At 44.3% G+C, this 20,726-nt stretch overlaps 1 protein-coding gene across 7 annotated transcripts in view; it reads right to left on the bottom strand.

Moving 5' to 3' along the window:
• Window positions 1-7,750, bottom strand: part of LOC121547766 (kinesin-like protein KIF20B) — a 30,179-nt gene extending 22,429 nt beyond the window's left edge. For 5 of the 7 annotated variants that reach the window (XM_041859183.2, XM_045217687.1, XM_045217691.1 and 2 more), the window contains exons 1-17: window positions 7,659-7,750; window positions 7,082-7,271; window positions 6,768-6,887; window positions 6,437-6,575; window positions 5,975-6,159; window positions 5,800-5,860; window positions 5,407-5,616; window positions 5,195-5,306; window positions 4,965-5,036; window positions 4,707-4,853; window positions 3,440-3,878; window positions 2,611-2,750; window positions 2,169-2,418; window positions 1,672-1,873; window positions 1,215-1,276; window positions 889-1,008; window positions 48-201 (exon numbers count right to left, since the gene is read on the bottom strand). In XM_041859183.2, the coding sequence (XP_041715117.2) occupies window positions 48-201; window positions 889-1,008; window positions 1,215-1,276; window positions 1,672-1,873; window positions 2,169-2,418; window positions 2,611-2,750; window positions 3,440-3,878; window positions 4,707-4,853; window positions 4,965-5,036; window positions 5,195-5,306; window positions 5,407-5,616; window positions 5,800-5,860; window positions 5,975-6,159; window positions 6,437-6,575; window positions 6,768-6,887; window positions 7,082-7,270 (2,602 nt within the window). In that variant the 5' untranslated portion in view covers window position 7,271; window positions 7,659-7,750. The remainder of the gene's footprint in view (window positions 1-47; window positions 202-888; window positions 1,009-1,214; window positions 1,277-1,671; window positions 1,874-2,168; window positions 2,419-2,610; window positions 2,751-3,439; window positions 3,879-4,706; window positions 4,854-4,964; window positions 5,037-5,194; window positions 5,307-5,406; window positions 5,617-5,799; window positions 5,861-5,974; window positions 6,160-6,436; window positions 6,576-6,767; window positions 6,888-7,081; window positions 7,272-7,658) is intronic. The other 2 variants (XM_045217688.1, XM_045217689.1) reach the window with 2 other exon arrangements.
• Between the last annotated feature and the right edge of the window lie 12,976 nt (window positions 7,751-20,726).

Genomic DNA, 20,726 nt, shown 5'->3' with positions numbered 1-20,726 from the left:
AAACGGTGGGAGGGGCTTCCCAGCAGTGCTCGGAGCCCACCCCGTACCTTTCTTGCTGGGGGGCTGTTCCTCCAGGTCCTGCTGGAGGTCCACCAGCCGTTTGCGGCTATCTCTGCGAGAGCTGGGCTTCCCCGCTCTGGAGCAAGTGCAGCTGCTCTTCAGACGCAGGATCTCATCCTTGATGCCGTCGAATGTGGTCTTCTGTCAAGGAAAACCCCAACAATGGTGTTAAAAACAGCATGGCCTACTCAAGCTGTAATTGTAAAAAAAAAAAAAATTTGGTCACGTTCTGGAGCATTTATAATGTGAAATTAATGGGAAATTGGCACCAGTCACGTATAATGGGAGCGGTAATGTCAAATACGGAGTATGACAGGGGTAGTCAAAGTGGAGTTGACGAGGTACTGCAGGGTGTCCACGGTCAAGAGTTCAAAATATATATTTTTCGTTTGTTTATGAACACTACTAACACATCCGTGGAATAAGTTAAGAGGGTGTAATACAATATCATATTATTCATTTATGTTCTTAACCCTGAGCAACGCAGGCCTGGGCAGCTCACAGGGATATTGGCATGCTTTAAAAACAGCTAAGTTCTCTCTGCCCCATGACAAAATGTGTCGAATTGCAAAATTCTCTCAAAATGCCATGAGATGGGCCTTTAAAAATGTTCCTTCCCAAGGTCTGACACTTTGTTGGTCCAGACATGCCCTGCCAAAGTCATTGCAGAACTCATACGCAATTATGTTCTGATTATGGAGGGGGTCCCTGATGAATTTGCTATCACAAAAGGGGTCCCCAGCCCCAAAACGTTTGAGTACCCCCTGAAGGCTGATGACCATAAGCTAGTCAGGTCTAATCAAAAGTGGCATTTAAAAATGTAATTACATCCTTGACAGTGGCTTTGACCTGCTGGTCCATGGTGTTCTGAAGCTTGGAGATAATCTCATCCTTCTCACGACACATTTCGAGGAGGTGGGAGAACTTCAGCTCCTGAGACTCGAGAGTCTACAAGAGAAAACAGAAAAGGTCTGTTACAACTAATCTCAGTTAACACAGAACTGTCCACCAGAGATTTGTTAGAACAGACAACCAAAACCAGAGATTTGTTAGAACAGACAACCAAAACCAGAGATTTGTTAGAACAGACAATCAAAACCAGAGATTTGTTAGAACAGACAACCAAAATAAATACCCCCCAAAAAAAAAAGTACCTTTCTTGCCTCTTCAAACTGTTCGTTAGATTGCGGCGCTCGTCCGCAATAATTTTCCAGTTCTGAAATCAAACGGAAGACAATGACTAATCAACCAGAAGGAAACCTAGTGTGTTCCATCACAGCCACTGGAATCAGGCAAACCGGTCTGGACCAGTCGTTGACGGATGGTGAAAACGGGTGATTAACAGGTTATTGCTGACGGAGTTCTACTGTAGGTGTATGTGAAGGTAATGGGCTCCACCAGTGCTTCATAATCCTGGTCCTGGGGACCCAAAGGGGTGCACATTTTGGTTTTTGCCTTAACATTACACACCCGATTCAAATCAACTCATCATCAAGCCTTTGCTTAGCGGAATCTATTGTGTAGTGCTAGAAACAAAAATACTCACCCCATTAAGAAACACTGGGGTATAAAAAAATAAAGTTATGAGGCAACTGGTTGTCAGTTAGTTACCGTTGGTTTTGACAGAGAACTGCTCATTGGCTTGGCTCAGCTGTTCTGAGAGATCAGCCGCTCTCTTCTCCTGGTTGGAGATGGTGTCACTACCGGGGTGGGTGACCACCAGACACGTCTTGGCCTCCTCAGCCGCCTTCTTTATGCCTGCCAGGTCACTGCACATGGAGTCAAACATCCCTCCCAACGACGAGCTGTCCTTCTACACGAGACAAGACACGTTTTAGTCATTTAGCAGACGCTCTTATCCAGAGCAACTTACAGTTAGTGCATTCATCTTAAGGTAGCTAGGTGGGACAACCACATATCACAGTAAGTACATTATTCCTCGTTAAGTAGTTATCAACAACGTCAGTGCCAGTAAGAAAAAGGACAAGACAGTGTTAGTGAAAACAAGACAAGGGTGTTAGCGTTTTGTTTTTTTAACACCAAGGTAAAGGAAGAGATGGAGGTTGACACTGCTAAAACGGCCAACGTGTCTAGTAAGGCTGCATTACTGTGGCTCGCTCTGCTCCGTCCAGCTCTCGATCTGCTCCGTCCAGCTCTCGATCTGCTCCGTCCAGCTCTCGATCTGCTCCGTCCAGCTCTCGATCTGCTCCGTCCAGCTCTCGATCTGCTCCGTCCAGCTCTCGATCTGCTCTGTCCAGCTCCTCTTGACTGGTGTTCTTGTTCACTAGATTCTTCAGGATCTCTAGACGCCTCTCTGCTCTCTCCTCGACAATCTCCTTCTCTTTGGCCAGACGTTCCCTGTAAGACAGACACACGCCTGTTCAGTGTTACGTATCAAAAACATTCACCTTTAAAGCCCCCTTTACTATGGAAAGCTTTGAGTACCCCAGTTGATAGAAAGGCACTAGATACCACCCAATCCATGATATATTATTTAAAGCAACCAAACAACAAGAAACTAAACAAAAAAAAAGGCACAGAAGAGCTCACTTGTAGTCGGTCTGCATTTCAGAGAAGAGCTCAGAAAACTCCTTTATGACCTCGTCACGGATCCGGGATTCCAAAGCCAGGTTTTCAGACCGCTCTTTCTGGAGCTGTTCCCGGAGCGCCTTCAACTGGAGTAGCTGGTTCTGAAGGGTTTACATTTTAGTCATTTAGCAGACGCTCATATCCAGAGCGACTTACAGTTAGTGAGTGCATACATTATTTTTGTAATTTTTCATACTGGCCCCCTGTGGGAATCGAACCCACCACCTACCAACTGAGCTACATCCCCGCCGGCCATTCCCTCCCCTACCCTGGACGACACTTGGCCAATTGTGCGCCGCCCCCCATGGGTCTCCCGGTCGCGGCCGGCTACGACAGAGCCTGGATTCGAACCAGGATCTCTAGTGGCACAGCTAGCACTGCGATGCAGTGCCTTAGACCACTGCGCCACTCGGGAGGTTGACAGATATTAACTTACTTCACATTAATCTCGAGTGGACAGACAAAAAAATCGAGCATCTGACCAAATTAGACAAGACTTTAGTTCTGGGTTAACTTCACATTAATAGGGTACCAGAGTTTTGACGACGTGACCTGATTAGGCAAAACTCTGGTCCCTTAACAAGACTATTAGTAGCGCTAAAATCTTCCCCAAATGTCAAAACAATCAAAATCAGGGCCTGGAAATGTAGGTGACTACTACAATATGCCATTTTAGCAGACGCTTTTATCCAAAGCGACTAACAGTCATGTGCGCATACATTTTTACGAATGGGTGTTCCCGGGGATCGAACCCACTACCCTGGCGTTACAAGCGCCATGCTCTACTTACCTCATAAGCATCTTTATCGATGAGAAACTTGTCATCTTCCACTTCCTGCATGGTCTCCTCCATCACGCTGTCCTCCGTCGTGCTCTCCTCTTCCTCCTCCCTGTCAACATCCTCATCTACGTCCTCCAGACTGGTCTCCCAGCCAACCAGGGAGCTCCTTCTCCGCTGACCCAACAGGTTCTTCCCGTCTGCGTTGTTGTTGATGATCATGGACAGTTCCCGGGCCGACCTCTTGGCGGCGAGGTGGGGGACGGTCTTGGTGGTCAGCACCACCACCTTCTGAGCCACTGCAGAGAACTTGAGCACGTTGAGCGTCTCGTCGTACAGGGAGGCACACTGGTTGACGTTGACTACCATGCAGGCTTTGCCCCGCCCACAGAAGAAGCCCTGTAGGTAGTGGGTAAGCTTGCTCTCCCTGAACGGGACGTGCTGCGGTAGCCTAGCAACAAGGGGCAGGTCAGAACATAATTTTATTTATTTATTACGTTTATTTGGACAGGGACAATGTACAACAAAAACATACTTCTCAGAGGACTGAGAAATGTGTTGCACCAGATTCAGCTAAAAGATAATTTACAACAAACATTTTGTAGAAGTATAATGGTGGCAGGTAGCCTAGTGGTTAACAGCGTTAGGTCAGTAACCGAAAGGTCGCTGGTTCGAAATCCCCGAGCTGACTAGTTGAAAAAAAAAATCTGTTAATGTGCCCTTGAGCAAAGGGACTTCACCCTAATGGCTCCTGTAAGTCGCTCTGGATCAGTGTCTGCTAAACGACTAAAATGTAAAATGTATCATTCCAAAACATTAGGAACACCTGCTCTTTCCATGACAGACGGACCAGGTGAAAGCTATGATCCCTTATTCATGTAACATGGATTGCCATTCAGAGGGTGAATGGGCAAGACAAAATATTTAAGTGCCTTTGAACGAGGTATGGTAGTAGGTGCCAGGCGCACCGGTTTGAGTGTGTCAAGAACTGCAACGCTGCTGGGTTTTTCACGCTCAACAGTTTCCCGTGTGTATCAAGAACGGTCCACCACCCAAAGGACATCCAGCCAACTCGACAACTGTGGGAAGCATTGGAGTCAACATGGGCCAGCATCCCTGTGGAACGCTTTCGACACCTTGCAGAGTCCATGCCCCGACGAATTGAGGCTGTTCTGAGGGCAAAAGGGGGTGCAATTCAATATTAGGACGGTGTTCCTAATGGTTTTGTACACTCAGTGTATGTATGTATTACATATGTCAAAAAGCAGACAAGGCTCACTTGGATTGCTGTCTTTGCCGTAACGCGTTGATGCACTTGCCCAGCGTCATCAGGGAAGTGTTGATGTTCCCGGCCTCTTTCAAACGCTCCCCTTTATTCTGAGTTTTAGCACACCGCTCTGAACCAGCCAGGTCACACAAGGTCAGCCTAAACAGAAAGAAAAACAGCTCTCCTTACAGACACCCACAAGTACCGCATGGTGTCTCATAGAATATATTTAGTGTGCGCAAATGAATAAAATATATGCATTTCACTTACTCGCTGATAGAGTTAACACGAGGAATCCTAGCATCTTCAATCCGCAGGATACGAACAGAAAATATGCTGTGGCTGAGCATAGGAACGGAGGAGAGAGAGAGAGAGATAAATAAATATATATATAAGAGCACTGCGGTCAATCTACTGTGCTGTGTGAACTTGGCTCATGCAAGTTAGTAACGGCCAAATAAATAATTTAAAAAAGGAAATGACGCGTTTAATAATCATACCTCCTGCTGGAGAGGAGATTGAGCTTTGTGCTGGCGAAGCTCTGGTTTTTCTCGCCGAGCTTCATCACCTTGTAGGCCTCTTCCGCATTGTTCACTTGTACCCACTTGAGATCTGAAGAAAAAAATAATAATAATCACACACAGGACCATTTGGTCCCCTGCAGCTCAGCGCATTTCGTTGAGACGGCAAACACCTCAAATGAATCCGTCACCTTTTACAAAAGAGTTGCCTTTGACATCCTGCGACAGCCGCAGTGTGGTTCTCTTCAGGGCTCCGTTCGGTATGGGCTCCAGCAGGTCGTGAATGTTCTCGTTGTAGATTTCACAGAAGGACACCCAGACCGAGAACTTGGTGTGTGCGTCAACAACCAGACTGAAACGGTCTTCAGTCACAGTCCCCTCGACGTCACTTAGTGTGGACCCTGTCAGAGAAACAAGTGGTGCCGTTAGCCCGTTACAAACCTCTGGTCGGATAGACGTCTACTGTGATGACAAAACGACGCACCAAACTACTTGAGAGAGTAACATGACAAATCACGTATAAGTGCAAAACAGACATTTGCATGGGGTGGCGTGAGACAACATAAAATGATGAATCTCCTTGCCTTCCAGGGTTGTCTTGCTGGTGGAGCTTGTCTGGCTGATGGTGCTTTTCTGGTTATCACCCTATAGGGAGAGCGCAATAAGAGGCATCCTTTAATATATAAACGATTAGACCCAAACGAACAACTTGTTGAGTAATGCAACGGCTTTTATCAGGTCAATGAAGCAACCCAGTACCTCCTTGAGGAGCCTGAAGAGATTTCTCTTGCTAGTGGCCTCTTCACTCTGCTGGTCTTTAGTGAGCCTGATGAACTCTCTGCATCGCTGTGGCTTGATAGTCATCTGGTTATAGACACGCCCCTCGACGTTGTTGAAGATGACGTTCAAAGACCTGGGAAGGATCCCTGCGTTGGCCTCTGGACCTAAAACAACAGGTGTTGAGGATCTGTTAATGTGTGAATCACTTTGTCTTCGTGCGTGTTTGTGGGAGTTGACCATATCGAGCAGGGGTTGAAAGGGTGTTCATGGTCAACATAGGATTTGACTTTAAAAATGGCTGGAGTTTCACAGTGGTATTCAAACAGTGAATCTGTGCACCAGCTAACTCAGACCGGCCCTTGTGTCCAAGTAGGAGGTTATGACAAAACAGTATGTGTCTTTCTAACGCTACATGGTAAGAATATAAACAACGAATCAAACCTAGAAATGTGAACGTCTTCCCCGCATTTGTGACTCCATATGTGAAAACCAGAGAATTTCCACCTTCCAAAACCTCCTTGACCAGACTTCTCACTGTGCCGTCAAACATCTCCCTCTGAGAGGTTTCTGGCCCAAAGACCTGAGGACAAAAAGAAAATAACAGTGTGGTTATTTATTTTCTCGTGTGTTTTTGTTCTACCTTGTTAAAATTAGTTTTACAGGGACAGTGTACATAAAAAAATCGGCAATACTGTAAATATGCTAGTTTTAGCAGGCTGGCAAATGTTCAGCTACAGTCCCTGATTGGCACTGACGGGCCCTGCTGACGGACCTGTGAGAACTGGAACCGTTGAGCTGTCTGAGGGGCTGATTTGTCACTGAGCCTCGCTGAGAGGGAAGTCCTTGGAGCCTTGAGGAGGACCGTGTCTGGGGGCTCGATGGAAACGCAGTCCTTGAATGTTTACAGGGAAAAGACAGCGAGTCACAGTCAATGGGAAATTTAAACTTTGGTCAACAGTTATTAGGCCCATGTATCCAATGCTCTTGTTACCTGAAGTGTGTGCATGGTGGTGAGGTAATGGGTATCTAAACGCTTCTTGTGAAAAACTGGATTTCAAGCCAGAGCCGTGTGTCGAGTTAAAATACCTGTGATTCGCCATTTTCACTCTCAGTTGATGTGAATGGTCGAATGCGGAGGTACACCTGCAAGTGCTCACTCTCTTCTACGTATGACTCCTGTGAGTGAAACTCCGAGGAAAGGTCTTTCCTCAGGTCGTCGACGTTCATTTCCCTCTCCACGCTTTCCAATTTGTTGTGAAAACATGATTCCATCATCCTGTGTCAAATAATGTGGTGGGAGAAAGAGACAAGTGTTCAGCAAGGCACTGGCTATAGTTAGCTAGCAACGCACCTTCCACATTCGCAACTAGCTAACAAACAAAGCACCTTCGACATTCAACGTAAGCAGATCACAGCACTAAGCAAGCGGAGTAGAATATGTTGTTGGCTTTTCTAACGAAACAAACACATTGGTAACTGCACTTACAGCTAGCTGGTTAGCTAAACCAATATTCCGACGACGGCAACACAGCTAACTTAACTAGGTAACGTTCGTCTTTTCGTAACATAATGAAGAGACATGCATACCACTAACTTACCCTATCGAATCATTGAAAAATAGCTTTTTTTAAATTAATATGAGGTTGTTGTTTTTTCTACTTACCTGACAGAAATGATTCCCCCAAAATGTATCGCAACGAAATTCCTTCTTCAGTTGTCATCCAGAACTGTCGCGGTCTCATTTTTAAATTCGACCAATCGGGAGAGAGTGATTTTTACCGGAAGTGCTCATAGAAGACGCGGTCAGATATTCATTCTGTTTCAAACAAACCTTTACAACTACTGTTTGTGTGATGATAACTATGTATTTGTGATTATTATATTATCCATAAGCCCACATTCCTATGATTGACTTTAATCTCTGCCTCAACACGATCTTTATTTGTATATATATATTTTTAAAGCCAATCTTGAATTGAGATCTTGGCAAGGGAAGGAGAAGAGAAAAGATAGAAAGTGAAGAAGGAAAGGAAACTAGGATAGGAGGAAAGGAAAATGAGTTAGGAAAGGATATGAGGGAGGAAAGGAAGTAAAGGGATAAAAGAAAGGAAGCTAAAAATGATGACAGGAAAAGGAGCTAGGAAAGCTAGGGAGGGGAGGAAATTAAGGAAAGGGAGCTAGGAGCTAGGAAAGGATAGTAGGAAGGGAAAGGAAAGAAGCTAGGATTATGCAAAGAGAGAGATGACATGCATGTGGTAGTGATTCACCAAAGTTAGTGCTATCTGGGATCCTTGGGACGTCCCTAACCTAAACCCTAACTAACCCCTAAACCAGCGGTCTCCAACCCTGGTTTTAGAAACCTTAGATGCCGGTCTTTAGATGTTGTACACACAATTGTCTCATTCAAAACTTTATTCGCAACGTTACATTCGCTTTTGCGCGACTCGAGCTGTTTCCCCTACACAGCTGTTCCATTCTCCGTGTAGCCTGCTGCTACAGGTAACTGGCAAAATAAAGGAAACGCCAACATAGTGTCTTAATTGGGCGTTGGGCCACCACGTGCTGCCAGAAAAGCTTCAATGCGCCTTGGCATAGATTCTACAAGCGTCTGCAACTTCCTGTGTAGAAGCACACTATGCTTTCAATATTGTATCCCTCATCATTTACTCAAGTGGCAGTTACCTGCGTGCTCGTCGTCCTCACCAGGGTCATGATCTGACTGCAGTTCGGCATCGTAACCAACTTCAGTGGGCAAAACGCTCACCTTCGATGGCCACTGGCACGCTGGATAAGTGTGCTCTTCACGGATGAATCCCGGTTTCAACTGTACCGGGAAGATTGCAGACCTGTGTATATGGCGTCGTGTGGGGTAGCGGTTTGCTGATGTCAACGTTGTGAACAGAGTGCCCCATGGTGGCGGTGGGGTTAGGGTATGGGCAGGCATAAGCTACGAACAACAAACACAATTGCATTTTATCGTTGGAAATTTGAATACACAGAGATACCGTGACGAGATCCTGAGGTCTATTGTTGTGCCATTCATCTGCCACCATCACCTCATGTTTCAGCATGATAATGCATGGCCCCCTGTCGCAAGGATCTGTACACAATTCGTGGAAGCTGAAAATGTCCCAGTTCTTCCATGGCCTGCATACTCACCAGACATGTCACCCATTGAGCATGTTTGGAATGCTCTGGATCGACGTATACTACAGCATGTTCCAGTTCCCGCCAATATCCAGCAACTTGGCACAGCCATGGAAGAGGAGTGGGACAACATTCCACAGGCCACAGTCAACAGCCTGATCAACTCTATGTGAAGGAGATGTGTCGCGCTGCATGAGGCAAATGGTGGTCACACCAGATACTGACTGGTTTTCTGATCCACGGCCCTTCTTTTAGTTTGTTATCTCAATCAAATCAAACCGTGGACAGATGGCAGCATTCGAGCAAAACTGAAAGCACGAACCACCGCATTTAACCATGGCAAGGTGACTGGGAATATGGTCGAATATTTTAAGGCAATTGCAGGCAAAACGTCAGTACAGCGACAAAAGTGGAGTCACAATTCAATGGCTCAGACACGCGACGTATGTGGCAGGGTCTACAGACAATCACGGATTACAAAGGGAAAACCAGCCACTTCGTGGACACCGACGTCTTGCTCCCAGACAAGCTAAACACCTTCGCCCGCTTTGAGGATAACACCGTGCCATCGACGCGGCCCGCTCCCAAGGACTGTGGACTCTCGCTCTCCGTGGCCGACGTGAGGAATACGTTTAAGCGTGTTAACCCACGCAAGGATGCCGGCCCAGCCGACATCCCTAGCCGCGTCCTCAGAGCATGTGCAGACCAGCTGACTGGAGTGTTTACGGACATATTCAATCTCTCCCTATCCCAGTCTGCTGTCCCACCTTGCTTCAAGATGTCCACCATTGTTCCTGTACCCAAGAAAGCAAAGGTAACTGAACTAAATGACTATCGCCCCGTAGCACTCACCTCTGTCATCATGAAGTGCTTTGAGAGGCTAATTAAGGATCATATACCCTCTACCTTCCCTGACACCCTAGACCATTTCAATTTGCTTACCGCCCCAATAGTTCCACAGACGATGCAATAGCCATTGCACTGCACACTGCCCTATCCCATCTGGACAAGAGGAATACCTACGTCAGAATGCTGTTCATTGACTATATCTCAGCCTTCAACACCATAGTACCCTCCAAGCTCATCATTAAGCTCGGGGCCCTGGGTCTGAACCCTTCCCTGTGCAACTGTGTCCTAGACTTCCTGGCGGACCGCCCCCAGGTGGTGAAGGTAGGAAACAACACCTCCACTTCGCTGATCCTCAACACAGGGGCCCCACAAGGGTGCATGCTCAGCCCCCTGCTGTACGCCCTGTTCACCCACGACTGCGTGGCCAGGAGGCTGAAGAAATCCGGCTTGGCACCTAAAACCCTCACAAACTTTTACAGATGCACCATTGAGAGCATCCTGTCGGGCTGTATCAGTGCCTGGTACGGCAATTGCACCGCCCGCAACCGCAGGGCTCTCCAGAGGGTGGTGCGGTCTGCCCAACGCATCACCGGGGGCACACTATCTGCCCTCCAGGACACCTACAGCACCTGATGTCACAGGAAGGCCAAAAACATAATCAAGGACATCAACCACCTGAACCACGGGTCTGTTCACCCCGCTGTCATCTAGAAGGCGAGGTCAGTACAGGTGCATCAAAGCTGGGACAGAGAGACTGGAAAAACAGCTTCTATCTCAAGGCCATCAGACTGTTAAATAGCCATCATTAGCCGGCTACCACCCGGTTACTCAACCCTGCACCTTAGAGGCTGCTGCCCTATATACATAGACATGGAATCACTGGTCACTTTAATAATGGAACACTAGTCACTTTAATAATGTTTACATACTGCACTACTCATTTCATATGTATATACTGTATTCTAATCTACTGTATTTTAGTCTATGCCACTCCAACATTGCTCGCCCTAATATTTATATATTTCTTAATTCTTTTACTTTTAGATGTGTGTGTATTGTTGTGAATTGTTAGATACTACTGCACTGTTGGAGCTAGGAACACAAGCATTTCGCTACACCTGCAATAACATCTGCTAAATATGTCTGTGACCAATAAAATTTGATTTGATTTCAACGTGCTTATACAGAAACCCAGCCTAAAAACCCCAAACAGCAAGCAATGCAGATGTAGAAGCACAGTGGCTAGGAAAAACTCCCTATAAAGGAAGGAACTTAGGAAGAAACCTAGAGAGGAACCAGGCTCTGAGGTGTGGCCAGTTCTTCTGGCTGTGCTGGATGAAGATCATAAAAGTACATGGCCATTAAGGCCAGATCGTTCTTCAAGATGTTCAAACGTTCATAGATGACAAGCAGGGTCAAATAATAATCAGTGGTTGTGGAGGGTGCAACAGGTCAGCACCTCAGGAGTAAATGTCAGTTGGCTTTTCATAGCCGAGCATTGAGGTCGGGAGAGAGGTCGGGAGAGAGGTCGGAAGAGAGGTCGGGAGAGAGGTCGGAAGAGCGAGCTCGAGAGAGACGAAAACAGCAGGTCCGGGACAAGGTAGCACAGTTGAAACTGGAGCAGCAAGTTTGTGACCAATAGATGCATATCTGTATTCCCAGTAATTTGAAATCCATAGATTAGGGCCTAATTAATTTATTTTAAGTGACTGACTTCCTTGAAATGAACTAACTCAGTAAAATATTTGAAAATGGTTGCATGGTGTGTTTTTTATATATTTTTTTGTTCAGTCTATATCACATTGCACATGGTGTCCCCTACATACTGCTGTTTAGGAGTTTGACTGACGGGGATGAAGGAGCGCTTGTATCAGGAACCCTGTTGCATCTGCCTGACGGGGGAAGCTGAAACTCTGGGTGGAGTCTGACACTATTTTCTTGGCCTCTCAAAAAAAATAAAAAATTCAAAGATAGTCTGCAGTGACGGGTGCTACTTCAATAGTAGTGAGGCTTTAATGGGTGCAGGTTAAGTCGGTAGTGACATTTTTTCACGAAGCGTAAATATACAGTGGGGAGAACAAGTATTTGATACACTGCCGATTTTGCAGGTTTTCCTACTTACAAAGCATGTAGAGGTCTGTAATTTTTATCATAGGTACACTTCAACTGTGAGAGAAGGAATCTAAAATAAAATGCAAATGAATTACTTAAAAATCATACAATGTGATTTTCTGGATTTTTGTTTTAGATTCCGTCTCTCACAGTTGAAGTGTACCTATGATAAAAATTACAGACCTCTACATGCTTTGTAAGTAGGAAAACCTGCAAAATCGGCAGTGTATCAAATACTTGTTCTCCCCACTGTAGTAGGCTGATACACAGCCAATACAGTAGGTGGCGCCCCAGGGACGTGTCATAACACCCCCAACCTAGCAGTCAAACATGGAAATTGTTCCAATCATTTCCCCACCATAATTTTATCCATTGTGGATTTTTAGAAACACTTCAAATAAGGGCTGTGTTTCGTGTAGGCTTACCCTGGCGTGGCGTTTTGATAACCATGTAAATCTCTCTCAGACAAGGTGATTTGTATCAATATATTCAGCTCTATTTACTCTCAGATTCAAAAATGCTAATTAGCATCAAAGTAGACATCATGCAAAACTACAAATCCCTGCAAGCTACTGCACCTCATCTCGAGCTGACACCTTTGCTGTCAGCTAGCTACCTTGATCCAAAAACTAAAGACGTATTGAACATTTTAATTTACTGTTCCATATTATATATATATATATATTTTAATAACTAATTTGTCTTATTTATGCATTTGGCCTTGTCTTGTACAGAATACTATGCTAGTAGCAGTCATATTTATGTGCCATGAACACTAGGCTAGTTTTTTGCAAGGAAGCTATAAAGCTACCTAGATATATATTGGTATTTAGATATATATAAGTATTGGTCTTCACAAAGTTCGCTGCTTCAGTGTTATGAGATATTTTTGTCAGATGTTACTATGGTATACTGAAGTATAATTACAAGCATTCCATAAGTGTCAAAGGCTTTTATTGACAATTACATTAAGTTTATGCAGAGTCAATATTTGCAGTGTTGACCCTTCTTTTTCAAGACCTCTGCAATCCGCCCTGGCATGCTGTCAATTAACTTCTGGGCCACATCCTGACTGATGGCAGCCCATTCTTGCATAATCAATGCTTGGAGTTTGTCCGAATTTGTGGGTTTTTGTTTGTCCACCCGCCTCTTGAGGATCGACCACAAGTTCTCAATGGGATTAAGGTCTGGGGAGTTTCCTGGCCATGGACCCAAAATGTTGATGTTTTGTTCCCCGAGCCACTTAGTTATCACTTTTGCCTTATGGCAAGGTGCTCCATCATTCTGGAAAAGGCATTGGTCGTCACCAAACTGTTCTTGGATGGTTGGGAGAAGTTGCTCTCGGAGGATGTGTTGGTACCATTCTTTATTCATGGCTGTGTTCTTAGGCAAAATTGTGAGTGAGCCCACTCCCTTGGCTGAGAAGCAACCCTACACATGAATGGTCTCAGGATGCTATTCTGTTGGCATGACACAGGACTGATGGTAGCGCTCACCTTGTCTTCTCCGGACAAGGTGTTTTCCGGATGCCCCAAACAATCGGAAAGGGGATTCACTGAGAAAATGACTTTACCCCAGTCCTCAGCAGTCCAATCCCTGTACCTTTTGCAGAATATCAGTCTGTCCCTGATGTTTTTCCTGGAGAGAAGTGGCTTCTTTGCTGCCCTTCTTGACACCAGGCCATCCTCCAAAAGTCTCCGCCTCACTGTGCGTGCAGATGCACTCACACCTGCCTGCTGCCATTCCTGAGCAAGCTCTGCACTGGTGGTGCCCCGATGAAGTTGATCCCGCAGCTGAATCAACTTTAGGAGACAGTCCTGGCGCTTGCTGAACTTTCTTGGGCACCCTGACGCCTTCTTCACAACAATTGAACCTCTCTCCTTGAAGTTCTTGATGATCCGATAAATGGTTGATTTAGGTGCAATCTTACTAGCAGCAATATCCTTGCCTGTGAAGCCCTTTTTGTGCAAAGCAATGATGACGGCACGTGTTTCCTTGCAGGTAACCATGGTTAACAGAGGAAGAACAATGATTTCAAGCACCACCCTCATTTTAAAGCTTCCAGTCTGTTAGTCTAACTCAATCAGCATGACAGAGTGATCTCCAGCCTTGTCCTCGTCAACACTCTCACCTGTGTTAACGAGAGAATCACTGACATGATGGCAGCTGGTCCTTTTGTGGCAGGGCTGAAATGCAGTGGAAATGTTTTCTGGGGATTAAGTTCATTTTCATGGCAAAGAGGGACTTTGCAATGAATTGAAATTCATCTGATCACTCCTCATGACATTCTGGAGTATATGCAAATTGCCATCATCAAAACTGAGGCAGCAGACTTTGTGAAAAATTAGTATTTGTGTCATTCTCAAAACGTTTGACCACGACTGTATCTGCCTAACAGGCCTGGCTCTGGATGTTCTGCCAGCCCCCTCCTATCCCCGCTAAACTAGAATAGTAGACTGAACATAATAGCAGCCCAATTCATAGCCCTATGCTACAAATTAAACACAATTTTAACACCTTTGGTTAGTAGACTATATAATCAGTTCAATGTGATTACAATGATAAAATCACCAATATCTCTTTTTTAAATTAGTTTTTTTTTTATATTTCTTTGTGTGTTGCAATGAAGAGAAAATATTGTTCTGAATAAGTCTCAAAAGGAAGGCGGATCCTGAAAATATAAGTTTCAGGGAAGAGTGGACAGAGACAGAGGCTTGACCGAAACAGAAAAAGTTAAGCTTCAACTGCTTAACGCAACAACAGAAGTGCTTTCCTAAAATCTGCCTGTCTTTTAAACATCTCTCTTTTCAGAAAGTGAAAAGCTAAATGAACAGGGACAGAATAGCAAAGTCAATCTTTTTTTTTTTTTTGTCTCCTCGAATATTGAAGGCTCAGCTTCAGAATGTCATAGAGACAAATCAACATATCACCATATGCATCAGTCACGTCTTTTGTTTTAGAGAATGTGAAAATGAAAAAAAAATGAAATAATGTTTTTAGCATTAAGCATTGTTATACTACGCTTTAAATTATCTGGATTTTATTTATTATTATTTATACTGGACTTTTTATTTATTTCAAAATATAAAGCTAACAATTGGTAGGCCTATCCTTTTTGCCATTTTAAAAATTCTGTCACCTCTTTAGGCCATATCAATATGTATTGTCAAAGCATTGATATCACTCGTAGATACAGTAGTGTGTAGAATGGTGCAATGCCATTATCTGTTATGATTAATAATATATTATTATTATTATTATTATTATTAACGAACATCATGTGTTTCCAGCGCAGGTTTAGAGATAGACCTCTCTCTCATATTTGACAGTCACTTTCTCCAGATCTATAGTGTTTTTCTTGTGTTGATTTATATCTAAGGGAAGGTCATCCAATTTTGGTGGTATATTTTACATGTAGCTTGTAAACTGCGCAGTGTTTATACTTCTTTTTACAAAACAGGAGGACGTGTTGCACTTTAGGTTGATAGTTTAGGGAACGGAGCACAGCAGGTCAAACGTTTCAGAAATGTGGGTTTAATGACTTCATGCTGGTCGATATGGATTACAGGGTTTCCCAAACTCTGTCCTGGGGACCCCAAGGGGTTCACGTTTTGGTTTATGCCCTAACACTAAACAGCTGATTCATTATAAAAAGCTTGATGATTAGTGCTAGGGCAAAAACCAAAACGTGCACCCCTTGGGGTCCCCAGGACAGAGTTTGGGAAACCCTGGATTATAGGCACATATTGTGTGAATTACAAGGCCTTTGGATCTCAAACCTAAACCTCCTGCACCTACTCATTGGGCTGTTCAGTTATTGAAGGTGAATTACTGCCATCTGCTGGATCATAAAAATACTGCTGCTGTATTTCATTTCATGACCACTCTTACATTCCTACTGTTGATCACAACCATCAAAGCAACATTCACAATGCAAATTAAGGGCATTTCATTTATATTGACATTTTGCGCAGTACTTGAAGGGCTTCATTTCCAATGCTATTGAGTTGCCAACACCGATAGGCTGGTGAGTGTTGAGCCAATATCTTCTCTGTATCTTTCTGCAGATCCAGAGGCATCGTGGCGGTAGGTCCTCAGTTATCCTGGTGAAATTAATTGTGGTAGAAAATTCCCATGACATTCTGATTCATAATCTAGCTTTATTGTGGCCATGGAACCTTTGGGCCACCATAGTGCTCACCAACATTCTAATGACAAACACCATACGAGAGATGTTATACCTAAGCCCTACTTTCAGCTTTGTTCATTTTTGTAATTACTATATCCAACGGGAGCAGCCAGAACATTCTGGATACAGAAGTTGAAAATAGCTCTAAAAATATGACAGAGTTTCCAGACCAGGGTCACAAATGAGTGAGATTTACTACAACAAAATACCAGACATACCTCATTGGTACCCATTGTTGAAATTAGGACTGGTGTGTTTCACTGAACCAAACCCAACTGGAAAATGGCCTTTATGCTTCAAGTTACCCTTTTTGAAATGTGGAACTCAATACAAAGCACACTTGAAGCAAATGTAAACATTTAATTAAACCAATTTAATCAAACCGATTTAATCAGAGAGCAGTTGAACAAGAGTTAGCAAAATTTAGGATGAGGGGGATAGTCGTTGATGTTTTCTGGCACCGTGGGATTGGTGCCAACAGCAAAGCAACTTCCCCTAATATGAGAGAGAGAGAGAGAGAGAGAGAGAGAGAGAGAGAGAGAGAGAGATCCATAATCAAGTAATATCAGACTTTCTCTGTATCATTGTTCTTCAGCCCCCCCCCCCTGAAAGGTGGTAGGTATACATTCAAAAAAGTAGGCCAATTGTCATAGCAATTAATGTAGTATCCTCACCATTAGGCCTTTTCTACATCTGCCTTTCAGTCAGCAGGAAACTAGGTTTGTCAATTATACCCACACCGATAAAAAGGCTGATTTTAACTTACTGTAACTGGATGAAGTTCATGATCTGCTCAGATGACATACCGTCCCCTTCTCCTGCGGGCACATTCTAACCCCCTCCCCACACTCACACACTATATCAGCGTTGACTGTAGCTTAACTGGATAGTCGTATTGAATGGATAAGAAATAGCTATGCAAAGGGTCAGATATGTAACCATTTACAGTAACTGCAGTTCATTATTAGCCTACTCAGTCAATAGGCACCAGCCAGACAGAAGATCTAGCTAAGTTAACTGCAGAAAGTAATGTAGAAATCGCACCTTATCTGCAGCAGGTACCCGTGGCCGGGCTGCTTCATCTCGTAGCAGGTTGAGGGGCTAACCTTATCTTACTTCCACTACCTAGCTACTACAACTACTAGCTAGCATGAGGTACTAATTTACTACTACTACTAGCTAGCACGACTATAGCCTGGTAGGTCTAGCTTGTCAGCAGGAACGTTCGCCGGCTACTGTAATGCTAGCTAGCTAGCTAGCTAGCCAGGTAGTGCAAGCCAACTTTGTTCAGTTTTTGAGTTCGGCATGCTAACGTCTTGATATATGTTAAGCATCTTAGCTAATGTTGATGATCACAAGTTTACTGGAGAACGGAGACCAAGTAGAGACTTTCGGACAAGGTGGATAATTGTATAATATAAGGCAGTTTATTCAGAGGTAAAGATATCTGTAAATAGCGTGCACGGACCCGTTCGTCAATCTCGTAGGGAGATATCTGAGAGAGAGCCCCTAAACATTGTGTGCTGACATTTTATACAATAAAATGAAGTAGGTTGAATCTAGCAGTTCTGATCTTCTGATTGGTCCTGATGAGTTGGGCGAGGTCACCTCCAGGCTAGTGTCACTGTTGCATTGGCTCTGAGTCGGGTTCTCTGTCTTCAGATGTTCAGCCTAAGAGAAGGGGATTTTTGTGTGTGTGTGTGTGTGTGTGTGTATGTGTGTGTGTGTGTGTGTGTGTGTGTGTGTGTGTGTGTGTGTGTGTGTGTGTGTGTATGTGTGTGTGTGTGTGTGTGTGTGTGTGTGTGTATGTGTGTGTGTGTGTGGGGGTGTGTGTGTGTGTGTCCTCAGAGCAAGAACTCGTGAGTTGGAAGAACTGAGAGACCTATGGCGTGGGTGTTGTCCTTAGCCACCTGCTGATAAGGCTGACAAGATAGAAGTCTTTTGTGCATTGTATTGAATACAAAGGCCCAACACAAAATGGGTCATGCACAAGATTTTAGTCAGACCAAGCTATAACATTATATATTTACTACGACAAATCCCTCTCTTCACGTCTCCCCAGAGACGTGACCAAGTAACAGTAAAGAAGGAAAACTTAAGACGTGACACAAGCTAACAGTGTAATTGGCAAAATAGGGAAAACTTTATCAGAAGATAAAGTTTTGATTCCCCCTCTTCACGTCTCACAAGAGACGTGACATAAAGCTTAAATGCTGCAATTTGGCAAAATAGGGAAAACTTTATCAGAAGATAAAGTTTTAATTCCCCCTCTTCACGTCTCACAAGAGACGTGACACAAGCTTAATAGTGCAATTGGCAAAATAGGGAAAACTTTATCAGAAGATAAAGTTTTACATTCCCCCTCTTCACGTCTCACAAGAGACGTGACCAAGCTTAAATGCTGCAATTGGCAAAATAGGGAAAACTTTATCAGAAGATAAAGTTTTACATTCCCCCTCTTCACGTCTCACAAGAGACGGACAAAAAGCTTAAATGCTACAATTGGCAAAATAGGGAAAACTTTATCAGAAGATAAAGTTTTACATTCCCCTCTTCACGTCTCACAAGAGACGTGACAAAAGCTTAAATGCTATTCATCATCCAGATATCCTTGGTCAGCATCGTCAATAGCAAGCAAAGGAAACATCTGACCGTTATCTGCAGGATGCGGATCAATAGCGGTGGTTATAATCCTGGTTGTCAGCGTCCGTATGCATGGAATGCAACAGCATCCACAAAGCACTAGAATTGCAGCAAAAACAGAGATGGATACAAGTATAGAAGAAACTAGCGTTTTATATTTACCAAACGCATCCATCCAAGAGTCCCACATTGAAGTATCCACCCCTGAGTGGCTCTTCATTTTGCCATTAAGAGTTCGTAACCCTTCCAGGGCGACAGTCAAGCTGCCATCTGTGGCTGTATTGTTGGGAATAAAGGTACAACATTGTTCACCAAACATAGCACATACTCCTCCTTTTTCAGCCAGGAGCATGTCGACAGCAATACGATTTTGGAAAGCCATGAGAGAGGTCGCAGCCAACTGGCCATGTACCGCCTCAAAACCTTGTTGTGTCCAATTGCCTAATTTTTGAACATTAAAATGGACATAATTGATTCTGTCAACATTTTTATTAATCGTGGCACCACCAGCAAAATGAAGATTCAAAACCTGCGGCTACTTGGTCAATCAATTTATACTCATCTGGTACCCCCTAGGGACCCCAATTGCATCAATGTAGGTTGGGTCCCCATGAGTAGGGCCCACAGCGCCCTGGTCCTGGTAGGAATTAAGTCAGACACATGGGTCACCAGCTCCTGAACACCTGTTGGATACACAGAAATTGGTAGCCAAAGAGAGACTAGTGCACAGGTGCCTGTGGCATTTCCAGGCAGTCCATCAAACAGACGAACGCCTCCACACCACCACCAGACATCAGCCCTGGAAACAGGTTTAAACTCAGCATTAGGCGTATAGATAAATCGACACCATCCAACAGGTACCATACCCAACAATGGTAGACCTTTCGTGAGATTAACACAGGTAAAGTTAGCTCTAGCCACCTGATAGGAAAAAATTGGTTTCTTAGTTACTTTAGTAACCAAGGGATGAATTACGTCCCATAGTGTACAATTGGCGGAAGGGTTGTCATGTTTCATGACAGACAGGAAGCATTCTGGCGTAATGGCGGCAGGGATAATGCGAAGCAATGGCCGTGCCCCCATACAAACCACACAACTCTGATGAGTCACCCTTGCCGCTTCCTCAGTCAACAAGAGCCAGTTGTTAGAAAGGCCGGAGACACCTGTAGCGGTCAAGATTGCATCATCCAAAGTAGGTGGAGTGGTAACCATGGTAATTGGTCCCCATCTACCTCTACCTGTGGGTTTCACAATGTTTTTTCTATCGTCCTTAATTGTAGAAGTGGAAGGGTCGGGTGTTGATACAAAACAAACAATCAAGTTCCATTTAAAATAGTAAATATAAAATGGAGCCCTATTTCGACTATATGGACCGGTGTCCATATATGGAGCCAATATGAAATATTGGCAGCCCTCCCCTCTGGCCTGGTGGGATAATTAACTTCAGGCCATTTTGTTCTTTGGCCAATGTAAGTCCCTTTCGCCATAATAAGACGTTCCGTCCTGTTGAATAACTTGACCAATCAGGACCTGTCTCGGCGACTAGGTTTTCCAGGACCATTTATCCAAACCCCCCAATGTCATGTACCAATGATATTGGACTTGCCATAACTTCCTGTTTTCATTCTGCCCAGTACTTTCCAACATTCCCCAAGGGACGGTGACAGTGGTGGTAGTATTTATAGGGATACATAGGGTGGTACTTCTAATTTGGTTGGTAGTACAGTTTTGGTCGCTATTTAAAACATGTCGTTTTGTAAGGTATGGGTGTTTGTTCTGACGGTGGCGTGA

The sequence above is a fragment of the Coregonus clupeaformis genome, unplaced genomic scaffold (assembly GCF_020615455.1).
Source record: "Coregonus clupeaformis isolate EN_2021a unplaced genomic scaffold, ASM2061545v1 scaf1180, whole genome shotgun sequence".
Classification (NCBI taxonomy): Eukaryota; Metazoa; Chordata; class Actinopteri; order Salmoniformes; family Salmonidae; genus Coregonus; species Coregonus clupeaformis.
Note: the sequence above shows the minus strand (reverse complement) of the source record. Positions and strands in the feature narration are given on the sequence as shown.